The sequence below is a fragment of the Mizuhopecten yessoensis genome, unplaced genomic scaffold (genome assembly GCF_002113885.1).
Source record: "Mizuhopecten yessoensis strain PY_sf001 unplaced genomic scaffold, ASM211388v2 scaffold2329, whole genome shotgun sequence".
Taxonomy (NCBI): Eukaryota; Metazoa; Mollusca; class Bivalvia; order Pectinida; family Pectinidae; genus Mizuhopecten; species Mizuhopecten yessoensis.
In genome coordinates, this window is record NW_018404492.1 from 5,255,395 (window position 1) to 5,279,190 (window position 23,796).

At 33.6% G+C, this 23,796-nt stretch overlaps 2 protein-coding genes across 4 annotated transcripts in view; one reads left to right on the forward strand and one right to left on the reverse strand.

Annotated features, from left to right (window-relative positions):
* The window catches only part of LOC110445653 (mucosa-associated lymphoid tissue lymphoma translocation protein 1-like), a 23,009-nt gene extending 22,340 nt beyond the window's left edge, over positions 1 to 669 (reverse strand). The window contains exon 1 of one of the 2 annotated variants that reach the window (XM_021490374.1): positions 534 to 669. The gene's annotated coding sequence lies outside the window, so the exon portion shown is untranslated. Of the gene's footprint in view, positions 1 to 386 lie in introns of both variants that reach the window. The other variant, XM_021490375.1, reaches the window with a different exon arrangement.
* A 5,230-nt stretch (positions 670 to 5,899) lies between these two features.
* On the forward strand, positions 5,900 to 21,441 carry LOC110445654 (arrestin domain-containing protein 3-like). 2 transcript variants are annotated; one of them, XM_021490377.1, is made up of 9 exons: positions 5,900 to 6,275; positions 8,893 to 8,965; positions 9,586 to 9,733; positions 10,387 to 10,489; positions 11,316 to 11,456; positions 13,401 to 13,516; positions 14,501 to 14,702; positions 16,229 to 16,377; positions 16,690 to 21,441. In XM_021490377.1, the coding sequence occupies exons 1-9, from the start codon at positions 6,017 to 6,019 to the stop codon at positions 16,783 to 16,785; spliced, it is 1,287 nt and encodes a 428-aa protein (XP_021346052.1). In that variant the 5' UTR covers positions 5,900 to 6,016; the 3' UTR covers positions 16,786 to 21,441. The 2 variants fall into 2 exon arrangements, with proteins under 2 accessions (XP_021346052.1, XP_021346053.1); XM_021490378.1 differs by having other exon boundaries at positions 5,901 to 6,275; positions 16,720 to 21,441.
* The last annotated feature ends 2,355 nt before the right edge of the window (positions 21,442 to 23,796 follow it).

Genomic DNA, 23,796 nt, shown 5'->3' on the forward strand with positions numbered 1-23,796 from the left:
CCCCCCTCCATGGAATTTTAACCAATAATGAATATGTATGGTACACTTTTTTGGGGACATTTACTACAATGTGGCTTAATGGTGTGTGTCCATGTAGAATAGAATATTCCAAAAACGATATTTACTGGAGACCATTGGACTATAGTGATATATATGTAGTAACCACTGAAGAATGATCCATAAGTAACATTCCCAATCCCAGTTTCACGACGGTTCCTTAACTTACCGGAAATTCCTAAACTAAACTTTTCCTTGGGAAAGCATTGCAACGGTTGCAATGGAACTTTCTTTAATATTTGTCCTTAACTTCATCAATATGAATTCCTCTTCATCAAAAAAAAATGTATCAGGCTATGTATGTGTCAGTAAATAGGGGGTAGACTTACCTGTTGTATAGATATTACGTGGAACACATGTGATTCAATAATGTCTTGTTATGATGTTAGTTCCCTGTCACTCCTGTGTTCCATGTGGAACTGGATTCGTTGTCCACATCAACACACACTTTTCACAGTTGAATATAAATAGCCTACCTGATAGACATTTATATGTAGATATTCGATTCCTTTAGCTGGTGGTTAGTGTTTCATCCATTCGTAGGGACCATGTCGATATCCTGTATGCCTGTATTTGCCGACAAATAACAAACTTACAAAGTTATTACCTACCCGGAAGTTCTACGAAACACTCGATGTTGACCAATGGGATTGCAGAATTTTTCAGAAACGGGGAATCCCCTTCATGTGTGTTGTTTACAAAGCGGTCTGGTGATTTCGCTCCAAAACAAGTTATTGTCCCATTTTTTTACGCTCATTTGAGATACGTATCACCAAAGTCTTTTTGTTGTCTTAAATAAAACTATTTCGTGCAAAAATCACCCCAAACCGATTCAACCCATCGTGTTGTTGGCCGAAGGGAAGTAACTCCTGTACTTTATTGTAACGTTTTGGCTATCACTGCAATGCCAGTCTAGGGGAAGTAACTCGTAATATTTTCTTCCTTTAGATTACATTTATACATTACTAACTGTAAAATTTTACATTTTAACTTATGTATTGTCATATTTTTTTCTATTTAAAACGTTTCTCATCCGAATATTTCATCATTGATAAATTGCCATTCGCTTTAAAAAAAAATCAAGGTTCTACGATTATGTTAAATGCGTTTTTCTGCATTTTCATCACACAATTTGTACTTTTGTCCGAATTTTTTTCAGTAGACCATTACTTAGCATAGTGACGGCAAAGTGGTTGAGACAAATTAAAAATGTGTCAAAAAATTATAGGAACAGCTTCATTTCAAATTGAAATGTTACTTAATAGAAGTAACTATAAGAAAGTATATATTCGACCAATTATCGGTGCCAATAGTTGGATCATGAGCTTACAGCTAACAGCTAACTTATTTTGCATACAAAACTTAGACATTAGTGTAGTCCACTTAGATATGATCTATATAGAGTAAATCTTGTTGATAGTCCAGTTTGTTATTATTGTGGCCATCCCTGTGAAAATGCCTTTCACTTTTTTTGTGAGTGCTCACTTTTTAATGGCAACGAAAGACGCATCCTGCTCCAAAATTTGAATGCATTGCATGGTTATACTCAATTTTCGGTTGAAATCAAAACATTTTTTTAGACATGTGCATAATTACCTCAAATCCAGCAATAGGTTTTGATAACTATAATTGTTTTTCCTTATTTTTGTTTATGTGTGTACGTTGTTATATATGTGTTTATGCAATTTCATTTCATTATTTTGCCTGATTTCTTTGTTACAGTAACATTGATTTTGTCCATTATGAAAAGCGTCATGTCATGATTTTTTTTATAATTTATTCAAATGCGGGTCCCTTTCACACCATACAGGTAAAAAGTCTGTATCATATTGGTTCGCCACCCCAGCATCAATTAAACGGTGTCGTCTCACCTAGCATACATTTGGTATTTTCCTATATACAGGTAAGGTGTTGGATGTATGCTAGGTGAGATTTGGTGTCAGGTAGAGAACAATAGGATTTAATTACAGGTAAACTATAGTCCGTACTATAAAGTATCTTACCATGTTCATTCATTCTTTATTACCTTAAACCTTGCGGTTTATCAATACAGTGCATATATACAGTGCAAACTATACAGTATATATATATATATATATATATATATATATATATATATAAATAAGAGTACATAGAATACAATGTGAATATGAACGTATACATAGGATTGATTTTTGGTGTAAAAATTTATTTATTTATAAAATTGTTTCCACTTCATGTATAATAGTCTTCATCATTATAATAGGGAATATCAGATCAAATGTCCTAACTTTACATATTATCACTTAAGCATTGAACTGTTTTTGTATGGTATTTATGATCTATTTGAATGAGTTGTTTGCTTGCAAAGCTATGTCATTCAAATCGATCATAAATACCATACCAAAACAGTTCAATACTTATATTTACGTTTTCTCTTCCTTTTATGTTCTTTTTTAACTTATAATTTATATTTAAAATTAAAAGTGCCCGCCTTATCGACAGTCCACACAATTTCGTTCAATAATTTGAACAGCGTGCTGATTGGCAAACAAAGTCGTACTTTGAAATTTTAACAAACACTTCAAAATTTTATTCCACAATTCAGTATCAATACAAATGCATATGATATGTATATAAGGTGATTTAAGTTTATCAATAGAAATCTGAGCCGAAAGTTAAACTATAAATTGTTCCGATTTTCCCCCGGAACAAATTTCGCGCATGGATAAATACAGTGAACACCGTGAATCCGACCTTGACCTCAACGAGGGAGTTATTTTTGGAAGTTAATTCGAAGGTTTCTCTTTGGTCTCCAGACGTGAATTTATTTGTTGATTGTATGGGAATCTGACTACAGTCGGTAGATTCTATAACAGCCTCGTTATTTGACGTGTCGTGATCAGAAACTGGGGAAACCGTGGCTGCGAGACGCGTGAAACTCTTAGTTGATTATATCAGAGACGTATTATACGTCTCTGATTATATACATCATCCCTATACATTCTCTATACATCGTGTTTGTACATCATGTACCACATATAAGGGCCAATAGTCCAAGCTTTGGATAAATGTTGACAATATTGACATTTGCGATATTATGATAAGTGAAGATCATAATTATTTTTCCTATCTAGTGTCAGGGATGTGTCCCTGACAATGTGTATCCACACAAAATCAGCTTGAGATTGAAATTTTGCAGACATAACTATAAAATAAAGGAAATATAAAAACAACATTCAGTCAACTGTTATTGTATCAGTTGATTTATATACAATGCATTACAGAATTTTAAACAATCTTTGCTATTACGATTAGTTAATGAATCTTTACTTGATCAACAATAATTTAAGATTTTAATAGCATGCAGGCGGCTAGTACCGTACTACCTGTTATAATATCTGTAAAATCATAAGTTATTTTCAGGTTAAATAAATATATCCATTTTATTTGTTTTAATATTCATATTTCATCACATGTCATTATAATTCTTTACAAAGAAAATGGAATATTTCTCTGATTAAAGTAGATATAAGTAATATGTATTACAATACCATCTACATCATTTTGAAACAGACTTTAACCAAATTGTGATCAGGTGTGAAAATTGAAATGTATGCTAGGTGAGATTAGGTATTTTAGAAATGTATGCTAGGTGAGATTAGGTATTTTAGAAATGTATGCTAGGTGAGATTAGGTATTTTAGAAATGTATGCTAGGTGAGATTAGGTATTTTAGAAATGTATGCTAGGTGAGATTAGGTATTTTAGAAATGTATGCTAGGTGAGATTAGGTATTTTAGAAATGTATGCTAGGTGAGATTAGGTATTTTAGAAATGTATGCTAGGTGAGATTAGGTATTTTAGAAATGTATGCTAGGTGAGATTAGGTATTTTAGAAATGTATGCTAGGTGAGATTAGGTATTTTAGAAATGTATGCTAGGTGAGATTAGGTATTTTAGAAATGTATGCTAGGTGAGATTAGGTATTTTAGAAATGTATGCTAGGTGAGATTAGGTATTTTAGAAATGTATGTTAGGTGAGATTAGGTATTTTAGAAATGTATGTTAGGTGAGATTAGGTATTTTAGAAATGTATTCTAGGTGAGATTAGGTATTTTAGAAATGAATTCTAGGTGAGACTAAACCATTTAAATGATTCGACGACAGACCGATATGAAAAAAGTCGATAAAACGTCAGAATAATTCGGACTACAGGAGAACGGACTCTCTCTATTACTATATTAATATATTTGCATATTTTAACTAGTAAAACGTTGTTATTTGTGGAAAAATGTTGGGGTGGGAGGGTGTGTAGCTTGGACTGTGTAATACCACGGAATTAGATTATCTAAGTCCGTGGTAATACTCAACTATAGAATCACCAGTCAAGAACTAAACACTAATGAATATTCAATTCACACGATAGAGGCAGCATGTGTATCTATATGCGCACTGAAACAATTAGGTCAACGCAGGGGTGTCACTTGCGCTGGTGACACCCCCTTGGATCCGCCTCTGGCTAATCGTCAAGCTGAAGTTAGATGCAGGTTGTATTATAACGGGAATGCTAATATGTGCAAAATCTGATATATATTATATGCGGAAATTCGCACCGGTTCGCTACAGCTAGTTAAAACAAATTCTGTCTCAGCTCTGTATAATACCATCAATAAGATCCTCGTCACAAAAATCTAGATTTAACTATTTACACGTAGCATGCAACAACACAGAAGCTTAATTGTTTCCCCCTACCACGGAATTAGATTAGTCCGTTATTTAAGTCCTTGCCCCTACAACAGCTGAATAATTTTTAACTCACAAACTTTGAACTCATTGAAAACAAATAAACATTTTATATAACTTAAATCAATGTAGAAAATAGGCCTTATAAAGGCTTTTTAATTTTAGTTGTAGTCCGCGTAAGTATTGCTACTTAACAAACGGTACTATTATTTAAAATAACGTAATAACGAAATAACGGCAAGTGTCTGTAAAGGAAACGTTTTTTTTTTTTAAATTGTCGATTCCATCCAATGACACTAGAAATGATTGGCGGCCTGACACGGGGTCGTTTACATGGACAGTCAACTTGATGTACGTTATATGTATCAGATTAATATGTTTTATCACGGACTTGGATTCTAATTCCGTGGTTTTATATAACCTTTACGGCAAGTTTATTGCAACGTCGAATACAACTCCGCACACAACACTAGTCTCAATTTTGAGTACTACTCACTGGATAGAAATATTCATCCTGCCCTCTCGCATAAAATTTAACATTAATCAGAGACGTATAATACATGTATTATACGTCTCTGCATTAATTAACCAAGAAACGGAGAATATTCACTGTAATGCATTTTCACTTTATAAAATATGTATCTGTACGACAGTGCAGACAATTTTTTGTCAAATGTTCAGGGCGATATCCGCCCCATTATCTTATATCAGTTTTACACTATGATTTTGTTTTCTTTGTAAATAATTCCACAGGAGCCTACAATTCTGTCAAAATTTAACAATGACAGTAACACAAAAATATACCTATAATATGCATATTATAGTATTTTTTCTATTACTGTTCTTGTTAATTTTAATTCATAAAGCCATACCTATGAGAAGATATGTCATTAATATCATTTCATGATGTGCGGGATCGACATTACTCCGTGTACAACTTGTAAGTTAAGTTGGCTAGGGACCGTAACATAAATCATCCGCTGTGATCTTGAAATAATCGAATGCGCCCCACTCTTGTTGATCGGAAGTCTTCTAGGACTTTCATAATTATACACTGGGTCATTCGGAAGGATGCTCTGGCTCCATTTTTTCCGCGAATTCTCACTGCGCAAACGTTAGAGATGCTGAAAATGTAACTTCCGGGAAGATGAAGATGGTTGTTGATTTTTTTTGGAAGGGAGCAAAATGATATGTAAGGGATTTTTGAAGACGTGAATCTATCTCTCACCCTCAAAATGGGTAAATTGAAGTGTTTTGAGATAATCATGTCGGAAAACAAAACAGTTTTCCATCCCGGTGAAAAGGTAGTCGGGAAGGTTGTGGTCGAGTTGAAAGGCGATATGAAGATGAGATCTTTGCGAATTTTTATGAGAGGTGTCGCCAAGGTGCATTGGACTGAAAGTCGAAGTACAGGCAGTCGACTGGGCTCCTACACAGAGCATTACAATGCAGAGGTCGAGTACTTCTTCAAAAGACAGGTGCTTTTCGGTGGAGGTGGGTATCAACAGTAAAGAACCAACTGCAATCTGATATGCATAGCAGCTGAGTTTGTATCTAATTGAGTAACACTTACATTTTATATATAGTTGCAGATATGTTTAATAAAATTTATTGTTGAGACACCTTTCGTAATTAAGTATAACATAAAAAAAACCTGAAAAAATGCTTTTGAGATTTATGGAATTTGGATGATTTTTAAGTTTTCGTTTAAAAGTTAGATATTTACAGTTCTTTACTGCAGTAACTGTATAACTTATAAAAGGAGTCATTATGTTTACAAACAAAATGTCCAGATGTGGTCAGGTCGGGGAAAACCACTAACTTGCGTATAATACGCAAACTCGCCTATTATAAGCCACTAGGGGTATGGATTTGTTACTAAAAATAGCCAAAATCACTTTAATCTTAACTTTTTCAAATTGTTTGTCCAAGTCCCATTTATTCAGTCATGAAACTTAATATAAATGCAAAAATAAACTTTATTTGCATGTGGGAAAGTACCAAAAATAGATGCAATACTTCCGGTAAAGTTGCATAAAGTTTCTAAGTAGCCAACGCTTTCAGTAAACATCTTTTAGCAAAATATTATTTACCTGTCATAAATTAATGCGATTTTCAATAATATCTTGCAAAAGTTACTGTTAAAGCGATTTGGGTTATTTTTAGTAACAAATCCATACTCCAACTTGCGTAAATTATATGCAAGTTGGTGGTTTTCCTCAACCTGATAAAGTGTATCCCAGGTGGGTAGTGAAGGCACTCCTTATCAATGTAAGATAGTGATTAAAAAAAAGTTATAATATGTTTTAAAAGAAATAAAGGGTATATTAACTTTTAATGATGCAGATAGTTTAGTAACAAAGCCAACTGCACTTAGATTGTGTCTGTTATGCATTGTTTAAAAGTGTAGTAAATGAAAGCAATTGAACAGATCCAAGAAGGAAAGGAAAGGAAAGGGAAAGCATTTTATAAAGCATACAGATAAAGTTTACAGTACATCATATGCCTGCATTAAGAGAGACAATAAAACAAATGAGGATGAGGGAAAAATAGCATAGATAAGGAAAAAAGGAAAGGAAAAGGAGGAAGTTTTTAAGATGTGTATACCATCACAGTTTTTAATATGTACATGTACACTGTAATATAACATTCCTTTAATTATCACATTGCCCCCCCCCCCCCCCCCCCCCCCCCAAAGGATATATATATATAACGGTGTACAGGTATACTATCTTGCTCAAGTTACTTAATTTCCTAAACAAAACTGAGATACCAATAACCATAAGGATTCGAGGTATCTTTTTATCCCATATTAAAGGCTTTTCTAAAGAGATTTTTATGTTTTACCTCCAACCTCTATGGATGTATGATACATACACATGTCCCATGTTGGATATATATATGCGTATCCCACATTGGTGCACTCGGTGACCTGTACTTTTATGCAATCAAAATCAGATGACAGCGTATTAAGTCACTATTGAAAACACATTGAAACACTGTTTGGCTGACTGTGGCAATCTTACTATCACCAAGTGACACGCCCTCAAAGCAAAATAATTGTTGTGTTTAATAAGCAAGCCCTGAAGGTCTTGTATGAATCTTTCAAATTTGAGATATATCTACAGTCAACTATACTTTTTTCTGCACTTTCTAAATATGGTTATCTAAAACTTTTGCTATAATTAGTGCTGCATTTGCGTTTTACTAAAGCTTCAGTAATGAGGTGAGAGAAACAAGGAAATCGTTCTGTGGGATATGGATATTCTCTTCTTGGGTACAGAATTTTGGTACTAGAGCCTCAAAGCTGAGGTTCTGAAACTGAATTCTGCACCCAATGGTAGAACATTCACAGGGATTAATGCAGGAATAGAAATTTAGTACCCTTTTTTGAAACAGGAGAAAATATGCACTGTAGGTGTATGACCTGTCCAGCGAGGGCTACAGGCCAGAGCCAGGGGGAGAGTACAAGAGGGGGGGGGGGGGCATGGATGACATCTTTAATTTATTTATGTTTCTCGCTGTGTTCACTATAGACTATGAAATATATATATCAGCAGTGACAATTAACAACAACACAGGGAAAATGAAATAAATTACTCAATTGTGGAACTGATGGAAAATTAAAAAATATAGAACCAAGACAGTTATTCATGTGGTAGTATTTCAGTTACAAGTGGGGGAATTTAAATAGGGGAAAATAATGCCAAAATTGGAGAGGGGACCGGAACTGGCCCATAATCGACTGTAAAAAAGGCCTGTGCATATATCCATGAGCTACCCTCCATGATGGTTGGCCAGATGTACATGTGCAGGCAGTATATATAACTTTAAAAAATCCATTTCCTTCAGTCTGAAGAATATAGTAAAAGGAATTAATTTTTCATAAAAATGTTTTATATCACTAGCATATTTCCATTTATTGGTAAATAGTTTATCAATGACAAAAAAAATGAATATCCCTGCTTTTATCTGAGAGTTTTTTGTGAGGAACAATTTCATTTTACATCATTGTATAAATTATTGTTTGTCAATTGCTATGTGACAATTATATATAGCTACAGTGTTGTAATCTACTTGTTACAATTCTGGTATTGTTTGTTTGCCACAGAGGTCTCGGAAGGAAGGGACACATTATTGGAAGGACGACATGAGTTTAACTTCAACTTTGAACTGCCAATGGGGTAAGTAAATAAGAAGGTGATTATGAGCAGGTAAATATCATTTGGGCAAAAATACATCTGTACGTGTTTCCCTGTTGAGTACCTATTCTAGATTTTATTGCCTGCCCTAGTCTTTTTCTCACTTATTAGTCCGAATTTTGTCTGAGGAATATAGCTTACCCTCCTTTGCCTGTTAAACGTTGTGTGTGATATGATTGACGGCAGAGTATCACATATATACTATATAGTCAGGTCCTGTTTCCCTCTGCATGGAACAGAGTAATGTGGCTTTGTAGATTTTTGATACAGAAGTTTGTATGGAGGTAGGGGACAGTAATAAATATTGATTGCTCACAATAATTTGTCTTGTTTTTAATAAGTACTGTAATAAAATACATGTAAGATATAATACTGAGAGAATATCAGCCTGATCTTTAGTAAGGTAAAAATAACAGTTGCTCAAATTCAATATCAAGTTCCCATTAAATTCAAATTGGCCATGGCCTCTTGTATTTGTCAGGCTTGTGGTACTGTACATGTATTCCAGTACATATTTACACTGAATCACAACCATCACATATTGTTAAACATACCTTTACCTTTATGTGCTAATCTGATTTTCATGAATTACCGTTTTGCAGTGGAATCTCAACCTCTTTTGAGGGTAAGCATGGAAGCATTAGGTACTGGCTCAAGGCAGAGATGGATAAACCTTGGTCGTTTAATCACAAAACAAAGAAAGCCTTCACCGTCATCAGTCCTATTGACATCAACAAACCAGAGTACCAGGTACCTGCACTTTGTTCTAAATGATTTTGACGAGTTCCAAATGTGGACTCATGACAAGAAACAATTAATGCATACACTATTGTGATTTCTTGCAACTATTTGCATGTGTTTGCACTTGGCAGGGGAGTGCCTTGTGAATATCGAATATTTTAAAATTTAACACAAATATTACTTCTAATGTGTTTTACTGTATTTGTTGATTTGAATGGTGATTTGCAGGAATTATTTTCTCTCTAATTTATATATGATATTATCACAGTGATTCACTTTATGATCAAACAATTGCTCTCATCCATGTACCATATAAAATTACATCAGGCACATTGATTTGCTGACAGGAACTTGGCATCAAGAAAACTAATGAAATTTAACAAATTTAAACAAGAGATTACCAGTTTTGTTGTTAAACTGTATTGTCTAAATTTGATACCTTTTTGAGAAATCATTGCTTTGTTTTTTCATTCTTTAATTCAAACACATTCATACGTATGTATTAGCTCAGTTTGAGGTGTACGTTAGGTACTGAAGCTGAGGTAGGTGTGGTGTATCTGGAAGGCTGAGATGGTTTAGTCTGTTTGTTAGCTGGCAGGAGGCGGGTTGGCAGTACTAGTGCATCTCCTGTGTAAATTATAATTATATCCCTTGACTTACAGACGTGTGTTCAGAGCAGTGCAGAAACAACCCTATGTTGTTGGTTGTGTACATCGGGGCCAATCTCCATCACCGCCAGGTCTGATCGCCGTGGCTACTGTGCTGGTATGTGCTCACAGCAAATCTAATGAACTGACAGAGGGAACCTGTTGATGGAATGTGGTTGGTGGTGTCAGAAAAAATCAAATTCAAATGTAAATGGGACTGAGATGAGATTTGGAAACATAGCATTTATTATCTGTTTCCTTTTGATATTACATTAGTGTATGGGCATTTTTGAATAGTTTTGATGTAAACAGAAACAGCTGATTCTTGCCTTATTCCTTATCTGACAGTTACAGTTAAATACTTCTCTGAAGTGTTGGGGCCTCAGGAAACATTTCATTGGCTTAATTCAAACAATAAGGGGATTTTGACTTAAACAACTGTTCGTTAATTGATAAATGAAAAGCAAATGTTATCTGACGTTGTCTGTATCATTAATTTATTTAAACTTTGGCACGATGATGCTGTCTGCTGAACCAGTTGTAATGAAACTAAATTTGATTGGCTGTTTGCCACTATCAGCCAGTAAGAGTTACCCAGGCACAGGTCAGAACTATTGACCTACTGGTAATTATTTACTTTTTATTATTCTGGGAAACATTTGAAATAGTTTTTATATGTATTCAGGCAGACAGGAAGTCAGGTAAAAAATTTAAGACACTAGAAAGTCTTGTAGCAATTTAAGATAATAGAAAATCGGGTAACAATATCTATAATCAGCTTGTTATACTTATTATAGTTATTGATATTGGGAATGTATTTGTAGAGAAGGATAGGTATACTTTCACTGTATTGTCTGGCTGGTGTGGTTTTAGTGCTAGTCAATTAACTGTTACTGATAGATCTAGAATGAACACTTGATCAAAGAATTTGTAATTTTTTGTAGGAGAATCAATAGCAGTGTCAGCCGAGTTTGATAACCACTCATCACGAACGGTGATACCCTATGCTACTCTGTACCAAACACAGGCCTTCTTTGCCAGTGGCAAAACAAGGGTCAGGAGAACCAAGTTCACAGTCCTCACAGGTAAAGTCTTGTTTACACGCTTACAGGTAAAGTCAAGTTTACACTCTCACAGGTAAAGTCATGTTTATACTCTCACAGGTAAAGTCAAGTTTACACTCTCTCAGGTAAAGTCAAGTTTACACTCTCACAGGTAAAGTCATGTTTATACTCTCACAGGTAAAGTCATGTTTACACTCTCACCGGTAAAGTCAAGTTAATACTCCCAGGTAAAGTCATGTTTATACTCTCACATGTAAAGTCATATTTACACTCTCACAGGTAAAGTCAAGTTTACACTCTCACCGGTAAAGGCCATGTTAATACTCACAGGTAAAGTCATGTTTATACTCTCACAGGTAAATTCATGTTTATACTCACAGGTAAAAACATGTTTATACTCTCACATGTAAAGTCATATTTACACTATCACAGGTAAAGTCATGTTTAAACTCACAGATAAAGTCATGTTTACACTCTCACAGATAAAGTCATGTTTATACTCTTAGGTGAAGTCATATTTACACTCTCACATGTAAAGTCATATTTACACTCTCACAGGTAAAGTCAAGTTTACACTCTCACCGGTAAAGTCATGTTAATACTCACAGGTAAAGTCATGTGTAAACTCTCACAGGTAAAGTCATGTTTATACTCACAGGTAAAAACATGCTTATACTCTCACATGTAAAGTCATATTTACACTATCACAGGTAAAGTCATGTTTAAACTCACAGATAAAGTCATGTTTACACTCTCACAGATAAAGTCATGTTTATACTCTTAGGTGAAGTCATATTTACACTCTCACAGGTAAAGTCAAGTTTACACTCTCACAGGTAAAGTCATGTTTATACTCTCACATGTAAAGTCATATTTACACTATCACAGGTAAAGTCATGTTTAAACTCACATAGATAAAGTCATGTTTATACTCACAGGTAAAGTCATGTTTATACTCTCACATGTAAAGACATGTTTATACTCTCACATGTAAAGTCATATTTACACTATCACAGGTAAAGACATGTTTATACTCTCACAGGTGAAGTCAAGTTTACACTCTCACAGGTAAAGTCAAGTTTACACTCTCACATGTACATGTAAAGTCATGTTTATACTCTCACAGGTAAAGTCATGTTTATAATCACAGGTAAAGTCATGTTTATACTCTCACAGATAAAGTCAAGTTTACAATCTCACAGGAAAAGTCAAGTTTACACTCTCACAGGTAAAGTCAAGTTTATACTCTCACAGATAAAGTCATGTTTATACTCTCACAGGTGAAGTCAAGCTTACACTCTCACAGGTAAAGTCAAGTTTACACTCTCAGAGGTAAAGTCATGTTTACACTCTCACAGGTAAAGTTATGTTTATACTCTCACAGGTAAAGACTGGTTTATAATCACAGGTAAAGTCATGTTTATACTCTAACAGGTAAAGTCAAGTTTCCAATCTCAAAGGTAAAGTCAAGTTTCCAATCTCAAAGGTAAAGTCATGTTTACACTTTCACATGTAAAGTCATGTTTACACTCTCACAATTAAGTCATGTTCACACTCCCACAGGTAAAATAAGATTCTAACTTTCACAGGTAAAGTCATGTTTACAATCTCACAGGTAGAGTCATATTTACACCTTAATAGGTAAAGTCATGTTTACACTCTCACAGGTAAAGTCATGTTTACACTCTCACAGGTAAAGTAAAACCATTTCTCACTGGTTTTAAACTAATGATTGTCATTCTTATAGGTAAACATATGTTTACTATTCTTTCAGGTGAATTCATATTAACATTTCTTGCTGGTCAAGTCATGCTTTAAAATATCTATAGTTTCACTAAGCCAAGTTCATAGTTTTTACAGGCAAACTCATGTTGTTATTCTGTCAGGTAAATATTAAGTTGCCTTAAAAATACAGAATTATCCATTACGAATACCTGATCCTGTAAGTATCTCTTGTAATTGTAGGATTACCTGTGGCCCCTGGGACCCGAGGGAACTGGGAGTCCCAGCTCCTCAAGATCCCAGCAGTGTCTCCATCTATCATGAACTGCTGTGTGATGAAAGTAGATTATTACATCAAAGTGAGTATAGGCGAAATATTCTTGCTAAATGGCTTTTGACCGTTTTTCTTTACAAAAATATTTCAGTTTATTGTGTAGTTAGAAAGTGAACTTCTGACTTGTGTACATATTTGTTGTGTCCTACCAGCCCTGATCAGTCTACAGTGTCGAAGAGTTGGAACTGTCTGACATGCTGTTAGATACCATGTTGAAGGCTCTTTGTATAAGACCTAAACAGGGTTTTAAGACTTAAGTGGCATTTAATTGGAGGAAACTAAATTAGCTTCATGGTTGAATTGTGATACAATTTACTTTCCCGAGATCTAAGGATAAAAAAAAAATAAAAAAGATATAGATTATGTCTCAAGATAATAATACAGATAATGTTTATCTACAGTTGGCCTTATAGTGAAATTATCACTGGCCTAACCAAGTTTTAAAGTGTATTTGTAAGTGAAATAAAACTGAGAGTGCTTTACTTCAGTTTTTTAAAAGCAATGTGTCCTTGAAGAAGTCGTCAATATCCTAAATTTTTGTAATATTTAGCTGTATACTTGTGAATCGCCTTTCATGCTAATACATGGTCAAACTTCTCTTGACCAACTATAGAAGGTGGGTGTGACAAAATGTCTCATAAGACAGATGGTCACTTAATACAGGTCCCTAAAACGTTTTTTTATAAGACTGAAGAGGCAAATTATAAAAGATCATAAATTTAGGATAAGGAAAGGTAAGTATTGTTATATAAATTAAAAAAATAAGACTGAAGAGATAATTTATAAAAGATTGTGAATGTTAGATGAGGAAATTTAAAGGTCAGTATTGTTATACAAATAAACAATAACTGTTTGAGTATTATGTGTGTTAAAATTGCTTACATGTATACATGTATATCAATTTGAAAAAGGTTCATAACATTCTAGAATTTTCAAGTATTACATGACATTGTGCAGCTGCAATAACCTCGTGGTAATTGTTGCGTGTTTCTATATTTGTTTAACACAGGTCGCCTTACACATACCCGGGGCTTATAATTTGACCATGCATTTACCCATTGTCATCGGAACAGTTCCATTTAGACGTGGAACCTTCAGGTTCCCAGAGCCACATTTCTTCAGAGAGAACCAACGTCATTTTGATAGTGTGGATTATCTTCCCATCCCCCCACCCTACAGAGAGACAATCACACCACCTCCACCATTTGATGGTAAGTTATCCCTTCCTTCTTGCCATTGTCAAGTTGATGGGTGTGATGAATCAAGTTGGGTCATTGAACATATTGAATTGATTGCAAAGCTTTTCTTCGTAAATTGTCTCAAAACCAACTGAATTCATTATGCTGAATATTTGATCATAACAAGTTTTGAACCATATTTAAATACCAATATGATAAAGATGTGTTTTGCTGTCAGACTGACTGCCAATTACTGATTATGACATAATTTCCATGGATATGGTTGACACTACTGCATGCAATGGTCATTATAAATAGATGAAAACTCATTAAAAGTTTTCATAAATTTTGCATTAAAGTTGCATAAAAAGTACATTAAATTAAGCATTAAAATGTGGCATGATTAATGCCCATGACATTTCCCTTAAATTGATGGTGACATCATTTCCATTGTTATCTTTGAGTCATCTTTCAATTCAAGATAAAATTAATTGGATAACAATTGGTAGGTTTATCAAGTCAAATAGCAGTACCAATAAAAATCTAGATTGATGTCAAATATATCCTAGCTGTTTTTGGTTCCATGATAATAATTAGGGTTACTGTATTAAATTCCACAAATATTGGACAGTCATAAGAAATCTATAGCTCTCAATAATATTTTTGTTTCGTCACATATTTTTAACAATAAGGTAGTGTTATTCTTGTTACGAACATCAAATACGTAAAAAGTTGCCATGTCATGTACCAAAATTGGAACACTGCGACCTCTATTTGACTTTTGACCTTGACCTCAAGTGTGAAAATACAGGATTCAGGAGCATATGATGGATCTGCGTCTTGTATAGATATATATATAGGTACATGCTGGGAAGTTCCTGTGTGACATACCAAAATAACGTTATCACTGTGACACAACCTCTTCTTACATGTACCTATTGACTCCTAATCTAGGATACAGAAATATAGGATTTGAGAGCATATTGAGGCAATTGTTTGATGTATGGACTTCACATGAGGTGTTGGTTACTATCAAACTCATTTACCGAAATACAGGTTTTGGAGCCATATCTTGTCCAAAAGATTCATGTAGGGAGAGCATGCAAGTAACATGTTGCATGTAGGGAGAACATACTAGTAACATGTTGCATACCAAAATGGGTTAAAGAAACCTCTATTCTGTAATTTCAGGTAAAAATGTGGGATGCAGTGGTATTCATTGCTATTGCCATTTATATAATTCATGTACATGAAATTAATTCTGCACAGAGATTTAATTATTATGTAAAGACCAATACAAACATATTCATACCTATGCTAACGTTGAAATGTTTGTTTTGCTGTCATAAATAAAAAACAACTCTTCAAATGGGAATTTAAAACTATGTTTTTAGTGAGCTTGTTTTATATTTTGACTTGTAAGAAGTCCAGAAACAGATATAAATGCCTTGTGTAAGTGTCTCAAAACAATTTGAATTCATTCTTAAATCTCTTTGGTAATCAAATAGTTATATTGATGGGTTCATTGGGTGTATACATGTGTTACATTGACCTTGAAGACCCACCGACGTACCACGAGAGTGTGGGTGGAGCCGTGAATATCTGGGACGATGAGGACGACGACCCGAGATACAACATGGGCGACCTCACTTATACACCTATGTACACCTACGTTTACAACTACAGACCTCCACCGGCATACTCCGAGGTAAGGAATCACGCCTTTACTCTCAGTCCACACTAGTCGCCTCAGTAATCCAACTAGCGAAATTTATGAAAATGAAAAGTTACAAAATCCAGAATTTCCATACAGTGTTCAAGTTTATGTTTTAACAACGCAGGCATAAAAAATACACAATACAGTGTCTCAAAAACTAAAGATTACATTAATTTGGCTTTAGTAATGATATCAATGATATTTATAATCAACACACAGCCTATTTCCTGAAGGATTACCCAAAGATACTTTTGCACTGTTCTTTAAAAATCTAGTCTTAAAATACCTATCTTTACCATTAAGTCGCGCTCATCCGAGCTCTCTTCGCCACAGGAGGACCCTAACCCAGTTCAGATATGTGAAGTCCCTGCCATCAGATCGGCAGCTGAAGATGTATGATGATGTCTTACCTGCAAACAATGTGTCATTTATTTTAAAATACCTGTTGGTGCAGATCTGTCACCTGTGACTGAAATGTCGGTAATACAGGTGTGACGTTTATCCTCCTGCTCTACAGTTGGTTTTGTGGCCTTTTGCATTGCTATGACGACGTCGAACCACTTTTTAATGACCATGTACCTCAATTGAATTGACTAAGTGTTAATAACACTGGTGTTAAGAGAAGATCACTATGAAGGTAGGTCATCCTGTTAATAAGGCAATCTCAAGGTTTGTAATCAGGACGGAGAGATCACGGAGAAGGCCATCTTGTCAACAGCAGCGGGCCTACTCACATACAGTATGGCCATCACAAAATCGTTTAGAATATGATGTAAGAAAAATGAAACATTTTTGAGTCTAGATAATGAATGAAGGTAGCATTTGTACGAATCATTTGTATGGATCATTTTCAGCTTTTTACCATGCATTGATTTTTGTTTTGATTAACTGCAGCATGTATTACATGACCATTGCTCCAACTCACTCTTGACAAGATTAATATTTGTTTAATATTTCACCAGTTTATGTGGTCACATTTACGAGATGGTTTAAATAGTGATTCTGTAAGACTACGTACGTGAGTATATAAAATCATGGGTAGATGTTGTACAATTTCATTTTTTGGAATAAATACCCGGATTTTTTTTTAAATTATTAGGATGTATCTTTTCATACATTTGTTTCAAAGATGTGTCATTTCTCTATAAAATAGGGAGTCTTATTGTTATGAATTGTATCAGTTATTCTATTCACTGACAGAAAAAAAATTGCACACAATTTTTAAAAAAATCTGAAAAATCCTAAAAGATAAAAAGTACTTATTATCCTAATCTTATATACTGGTGATAATGAAACGGTAATTTGTTGTTCTTTTTTACTCTGGCCCTGAAAACTTAATATGAGTTGGTTGGAAAGTGTTTTTTTTCTACCAAGGATAAGGTTATCGGAGTGAATTGAGAAGAGGTTGTTTTTGATGAGGTGTTGAGATAAACTAGATGAGTTTATCACGTGGAATGTAACACAACATGTATGTTTGTTGGTGCTATATATTAGTCGTTTTCAATAGTTGTTGTGCATATTATTTATTGAATAGTTATTATTTACATATAATCGTAAGGCATTTTATGTAAAAAACGTTTTATATTAATATTATTGTGTTTGTTGATAACTGATTAATAAATGTTCGGTACTCTAGTAAACGTGATCTGGTAAATTGCGAAACTTTTGTTGCATAAGTTTCATTTTCTGTTTAACAGAAATTACTAATTTACACAAAACGAGAATAAAATGTGCAGAAACGTTCTTGAACTAGACAAAATCCATTTTATTTGAACGGAGAAAGATCTTATAAACCCCCCATGTATAAATACAATTGGCTTCATTTTCATTTTTGTGAATGTAGAATTGGTTTGAGAGTATGGGAGATTGACATTGTTTACTGGTTAGATTAAGGAGTTGTTGATTTTACTAAATGATAGAACCGGTGTAGTTAATTGAAAGCATGAATGAAGTAGTATACAACACACAAATGTCACAAACTGAGGCCCCTTTAGGGTGTCGTATATACACACTCAGCATCTTGATGATAACCTTAGCAAGTATTCATTTCATGGATGATGTGTAAGTTTTCCTAAATCCTTAACAAAGCTTAACATTGATGATGTATCAGTGTCAAGCAAAGCATATTCTAGACACATGTTGTTATAATGTATTACCCAAATTCTTCTCCTAATGTTAAATCCGTATTTTAATTTAATAATGGTATAGGTTTATACAGGAGGGGAACAAAGTGTAGTATAGGCTTATACAGGAGGGAGACAGTGTGGTATATGTTTATACAGGAGGGAGACACAGTATGGTATAGGTTTATACAGGAGGGAGACACAGTATGGTATAGGTTTATACAGGAGGGGAACAAAGTGTGTTACAGGAGGGAGATGTGGTGTGGTATAGGCTTATGCAGTAGGGAGACACAGTGTGGTATAGGCTTATACAGGAGGGTGACACAGTGTGGTATAGGGTGTTACAGGAGGGAGACGCGGTGTGGTATAGGGTGTTACATGAGGGAGACGCAGTGTGGTATAGGCTTATGCAGTAGGGAGACACAGTGTGGTATAGGGTTTTACAGGAGGGAGATGCAGTGTGGTATAGGCTTATACAGGGGGGAGACAGTGTAGTATAGGCTTATACAGGAGGGTGAGACAGTGTGGTATAGGGTTTTACAGGAGGGAGATGCGGTGTGGTATAGGGTGTTACAGGAGGGAAACACAATGTTGTATAGGCTTATACAGTAAGGAGGCACAGTGTATTGAAGAATTACAAATATACATAGAATTGTGTAGGATTGTATAGCATTAAAGCAAAACATCGCAGAGGTTTGTACAGCAGGCAAAGCAGGTAGCGGCATATGCTAACTAGTCAGAAATAATGATACTTTTGTTAAAAGAAATTGAATTCAAGATGAAAAAAATTACAAACATATTTCACTTATACAAGAAATCTTATAGTAAAACTTAAAAAAGATATTTGAAAATCACTGTTGGATCACTGTGAAATTATTTAAAAGTATTCATTACTTAAAATGTTGACGATTAGCAGTGTAAACAATTCACATTGCATGAAGTATAACATTGTCTTTATAGATATAACACAAAGACTATCCCCATTTCTCAGGTATAGTACTCCCAGCCTGACATTTTATACCCCCTACATTTAACCAACTGCTACTATTTATTTGTATTGTTGACATCACCATTACATGTACATTACATGTTGATTAACATAGAAAGTATTTATTTTTGTTTTTGATGTTTCATACATAAATATATTCATGGTTTAGAGTCAGCCTGTGTGGATAAAGTTTTTCTTGCTTCATGTTTTTATAAAAGATGCCTGTATGTATTTCCAGTGCAATATTTGCACCGAAATATTGTTTTGGTTTTATTTATTTCATTTTTGAAATATTATGTAAATAATGCTAACATCAAAACAGATACGTATACATCCAGGGCATTTTTATATCACAACTATACACAATATTTTTCAATTTAGCATTTGGGATTTGAAATTAAGTTCAGCTGAGATTGATTTAAAAGCATTCTTTAATTTACTTAATATCAGTGCAATTTTGATCATGAATTATTTTGGGAATGTCCATTCATTTTATTATACTTATAACAATAGGATGGCATTTATGAGTTTTAAGTTGAGATTGATTTAACTAAAATCCTGAAAAGTATAATATTAAAACAGGTATATGTGCCTATGACCTGTTTAAACAGCATTAATCAAGCCCACATGTACATGTTGGGTCATATAGTCTCGCTATACCCTGGTGTAGAAGTTGGCACACACACTGTTTTTTTCCTAGAGGTATTCTTAGATTCAAGCGATATCAATTTGAGTAAATTCATGTTAGTTTATTGATGAATGTCATCGTATTCAACATCCTTATGGGTTTAAGAAGGAAATTCTCTTCTGTATCAGTTTTTTCTGTATTGCATTATGTACTAGATTTTATTTTTTTGTAAGTGTCCAAGGGAAGGTAACTTCATCATATTATTAACTCGTTAGGCCCAAAGTGATAAATGTGCTTATGGTATTGTGTAGCATACATTATCCATCTGTTCATAAACTATTTTTTCTTTAAAACAGTATCTACTGTACATCCATATTGAGATGAAGGGCTATAAGTTTGTTCAAATGAATGGTATTGACCCACATTCAAGGTCACAAGGGCAAATAACTCCATATGAACAACCAGAAGGCCCAGGATCATAGTATGTAATATGTTGGTATTAAGGGCAGTAAACTTTGTTAAAAAATTATTACTTTACCAACTATTAAGGTCATAGAGGTAAAATGTGTTAACATGATTTAATGATGTAAAGGTAGCTTTTGCTGTAATACTTGACCGAATAGAACATAGCCTTGTATACTGTCATTGAAGTGTACATGTAATCTTCTTTTAACCTTATTGTGATTCAGTATTAAAGTGGGTTTTTTTTAAAACTCATTTTAGACTTTCAATCCATATTGAAGTTTAAATATAATTTTAAACATAAAAAGAAATAATAATTTGAAGTGTTATACAAATATATTTTATTTCCCCAATTTGGTGGTTGAATGTGATATACATTTTCGACATTTGTTGAGGAGTCCGGGCATAAAATCTATACATAAGTGAAAACAAATTCCGGATATTTTCTTTTAAGGTTATCTCCCTTGGACTAGATTAATTTGCCTTGTGATTCAGTTTTGTTCTGCATTATTTTACACCCTTGGGTGTAGAGTTTAAGGCCAGAATATAACAGTGAACCTCCTTTCTGACCTGATGTTTTACACACTTAGGTAGGTAGAATTTCCATAGCCCTCATACTTATTTACGATAGACTCTCTCTTAATCTCTGAATAGTGTAACAACATTCTAGATTTCATGAAAAAAAGATGACAAGCACCTGTCTTTTATGCATGAATAGTGTCGGTTGTTGCATTTACCTGTAGTATCAATGATCCTGAATAATCTTTAGATTGCAATTATTGATGTTGAATAAACATTGTTTTGTTCTAAAATATTCAGAAGTTAACAAGTTGTTCATGGATTTTTTTTATTTTTTTTATAAATATATGGATATAAACAATTACTGTAAATCTTCTCATTCAAGGAAAATTTCGTGTAAGTTTGAAGAATGACTTTTCTATACATGTTTATTAAAATCATTTGAAATATTTATTTCAATTTTTATTCTGCTTGTTAGGATTTAATTGTTATGTCCACAGTAAGTATTTTTCAGAAATTTCATGCAAAATATTTTCATGTTTGAAGAAAAACAGCTTACCAGTACTAAAATGTTCTTTCTTTCCTTATTTTTGAGCTTCAAAATAATTTGTTCTTTCTTATTAGTTCTTAGGTATATTGAAAAATACAAATTGTTTTGATATTTAGAAATAATATAAACTATTCATTTACAAATAAGAAAATGCATTGAATTAAATAACAAGTTATGATTTTAAATGGCTAAAATTAACCCATAGAAAAAGGAAAATTCCAAAACAAAAGGAAAATTCCTAAACATATTTTCTTTTCTCCAATTATGTTTAGAAATCGCTTTCCCTTTAACAGGCAGGACAGATATTGTTCAGGCTAATAACAGAAACAACTGACACTAAACAGGTGATGGTAAGGAAGTATAAGGCCTAATAAATACTTATCAGATTTGCCCATTTTATCATTGTGTGGTATGCCTTCACATTTTGTAATGATAATCATCTAAAGTGGTGTGTACTTGGGTTAATTTGTGGTACATTTTTACTTGTGGATACTAATACAGTGAGCTCACGCTTTTTTGCCAAATGTATAGTGTGACATTATTGATTTTTCTCTGAAAATGCCAGTGTTGATTTTAATTATATTGTTTTTGTAATTTTGCAAGCTTTTTACGTTTATTATTATTTTGACTATTGATTATTTATGCATTTTTTATTATTATGTTGAACCAACATATTTCTGTGGTTATTGCGTCCATATTTTTCCAGTTTTGGGTTTATTTTACATTTGCATTTTGTCCCCCTACACTGATCAACCAAGACCGCTTACATCTAAGAGGGGAGGAATTCCATTTTGTTTTACTCGCACTTTGATTTGAAGCATTTTATTGAGTTTTTTTTATTGTGATCTGTTCATTAATAAATAATTAATTAGACCAAATCGACAGTATTCTTTGAATACAGTCATTCAGAATTAATAATCATGTTTTATTTCAAAATATATTTATTTTGAGTTTCCATAATTTCTTTTCATTTTTTTTCACAATAAAAGAAATATCTTTTGTCATGTTTTTCATCCTTATATACCAGGTATGTACTTTTTTTTACAACAAGTAAGAAACAACATTTATCTACCTATATTAATCACTTTTGTTGGCTCAAGTTAAAGTGCACAAGGGGTCTTAATGTGGGAGGAAACTGAAATACCCAGAGGAAACCCAGGTGGTCGGGCAAGTGACAAATACCTTCATCAAACCCCCAGTTGTCTTGGTGAAAGCCAAGTGCGCTATCCATTGCGCCACCTGTCCACCCTTATTGTTTGCCAAACCATACAGTCTGTATGTGGTGATATAACTATGTGGGCATATAAGTACCAGGTAAATGTTCAAAAGTATCTTTTTCTGTGACCTTCATAGTTCTCAGCTGTCGGGAAAGTCTTATTATGGAACTTTATAGGTAGATATGTCATGACTAGACAGTGTTGCAGATAACTCTCATGTTCATACTTTTAAGCCTATAACAGCTTGGGTCAAAAGTTCAAACAATTCTTTTTTGGGGTATAACTTTTTCGTTTTTTTTTTTAGTTGGTCATAGCAAATTATGCTTTTTTAACTGAGGCAATCCCGTATTAAAGAAGTCAATAAAGATATTTCGTATTTTCTGGATACTTTTAACGTGAACAAGTTTATAATAGTACAATAAGTTTAATCATCTTTGAAAGATAATAAGTTCAATTATTAGGCAATTTCGGTCAACATGGCTATATGTGTCTAAAACCTACAACTTTTAGCAGGTCGGATGCATAACATTTGCAGAACAGTTTTTCAATGTTTTTAGTTTATGAAAAAAGGAATGTTTCTGTTATTATATAAATATTTTCCTTTATATCTTTGTGCCCTGTCTCTAGTGCTAACTCAGTTGCTTCCCCTGAAGTAGTATCTTCCCGTTGGTAAAGGATTTGTGCAATAAAACTTTACATATACACATGTACTGTTATGACAAATGTTGGTTACACAGTTTTATATTGTTGCTTTGATGGTGCATGTTTGTCCAGAATGTCCCGTGCCAAACAGTTTGTTAGTTTGTATGCTTCTGTATTTATTTTGCTATATTTTGCAAAATTTGTTACCATGTGATACTAATCATTATTGTTTAAAATGTTTTAGAGGTAGATGTCTTAGAGACCACATTTCTGAAAAATTA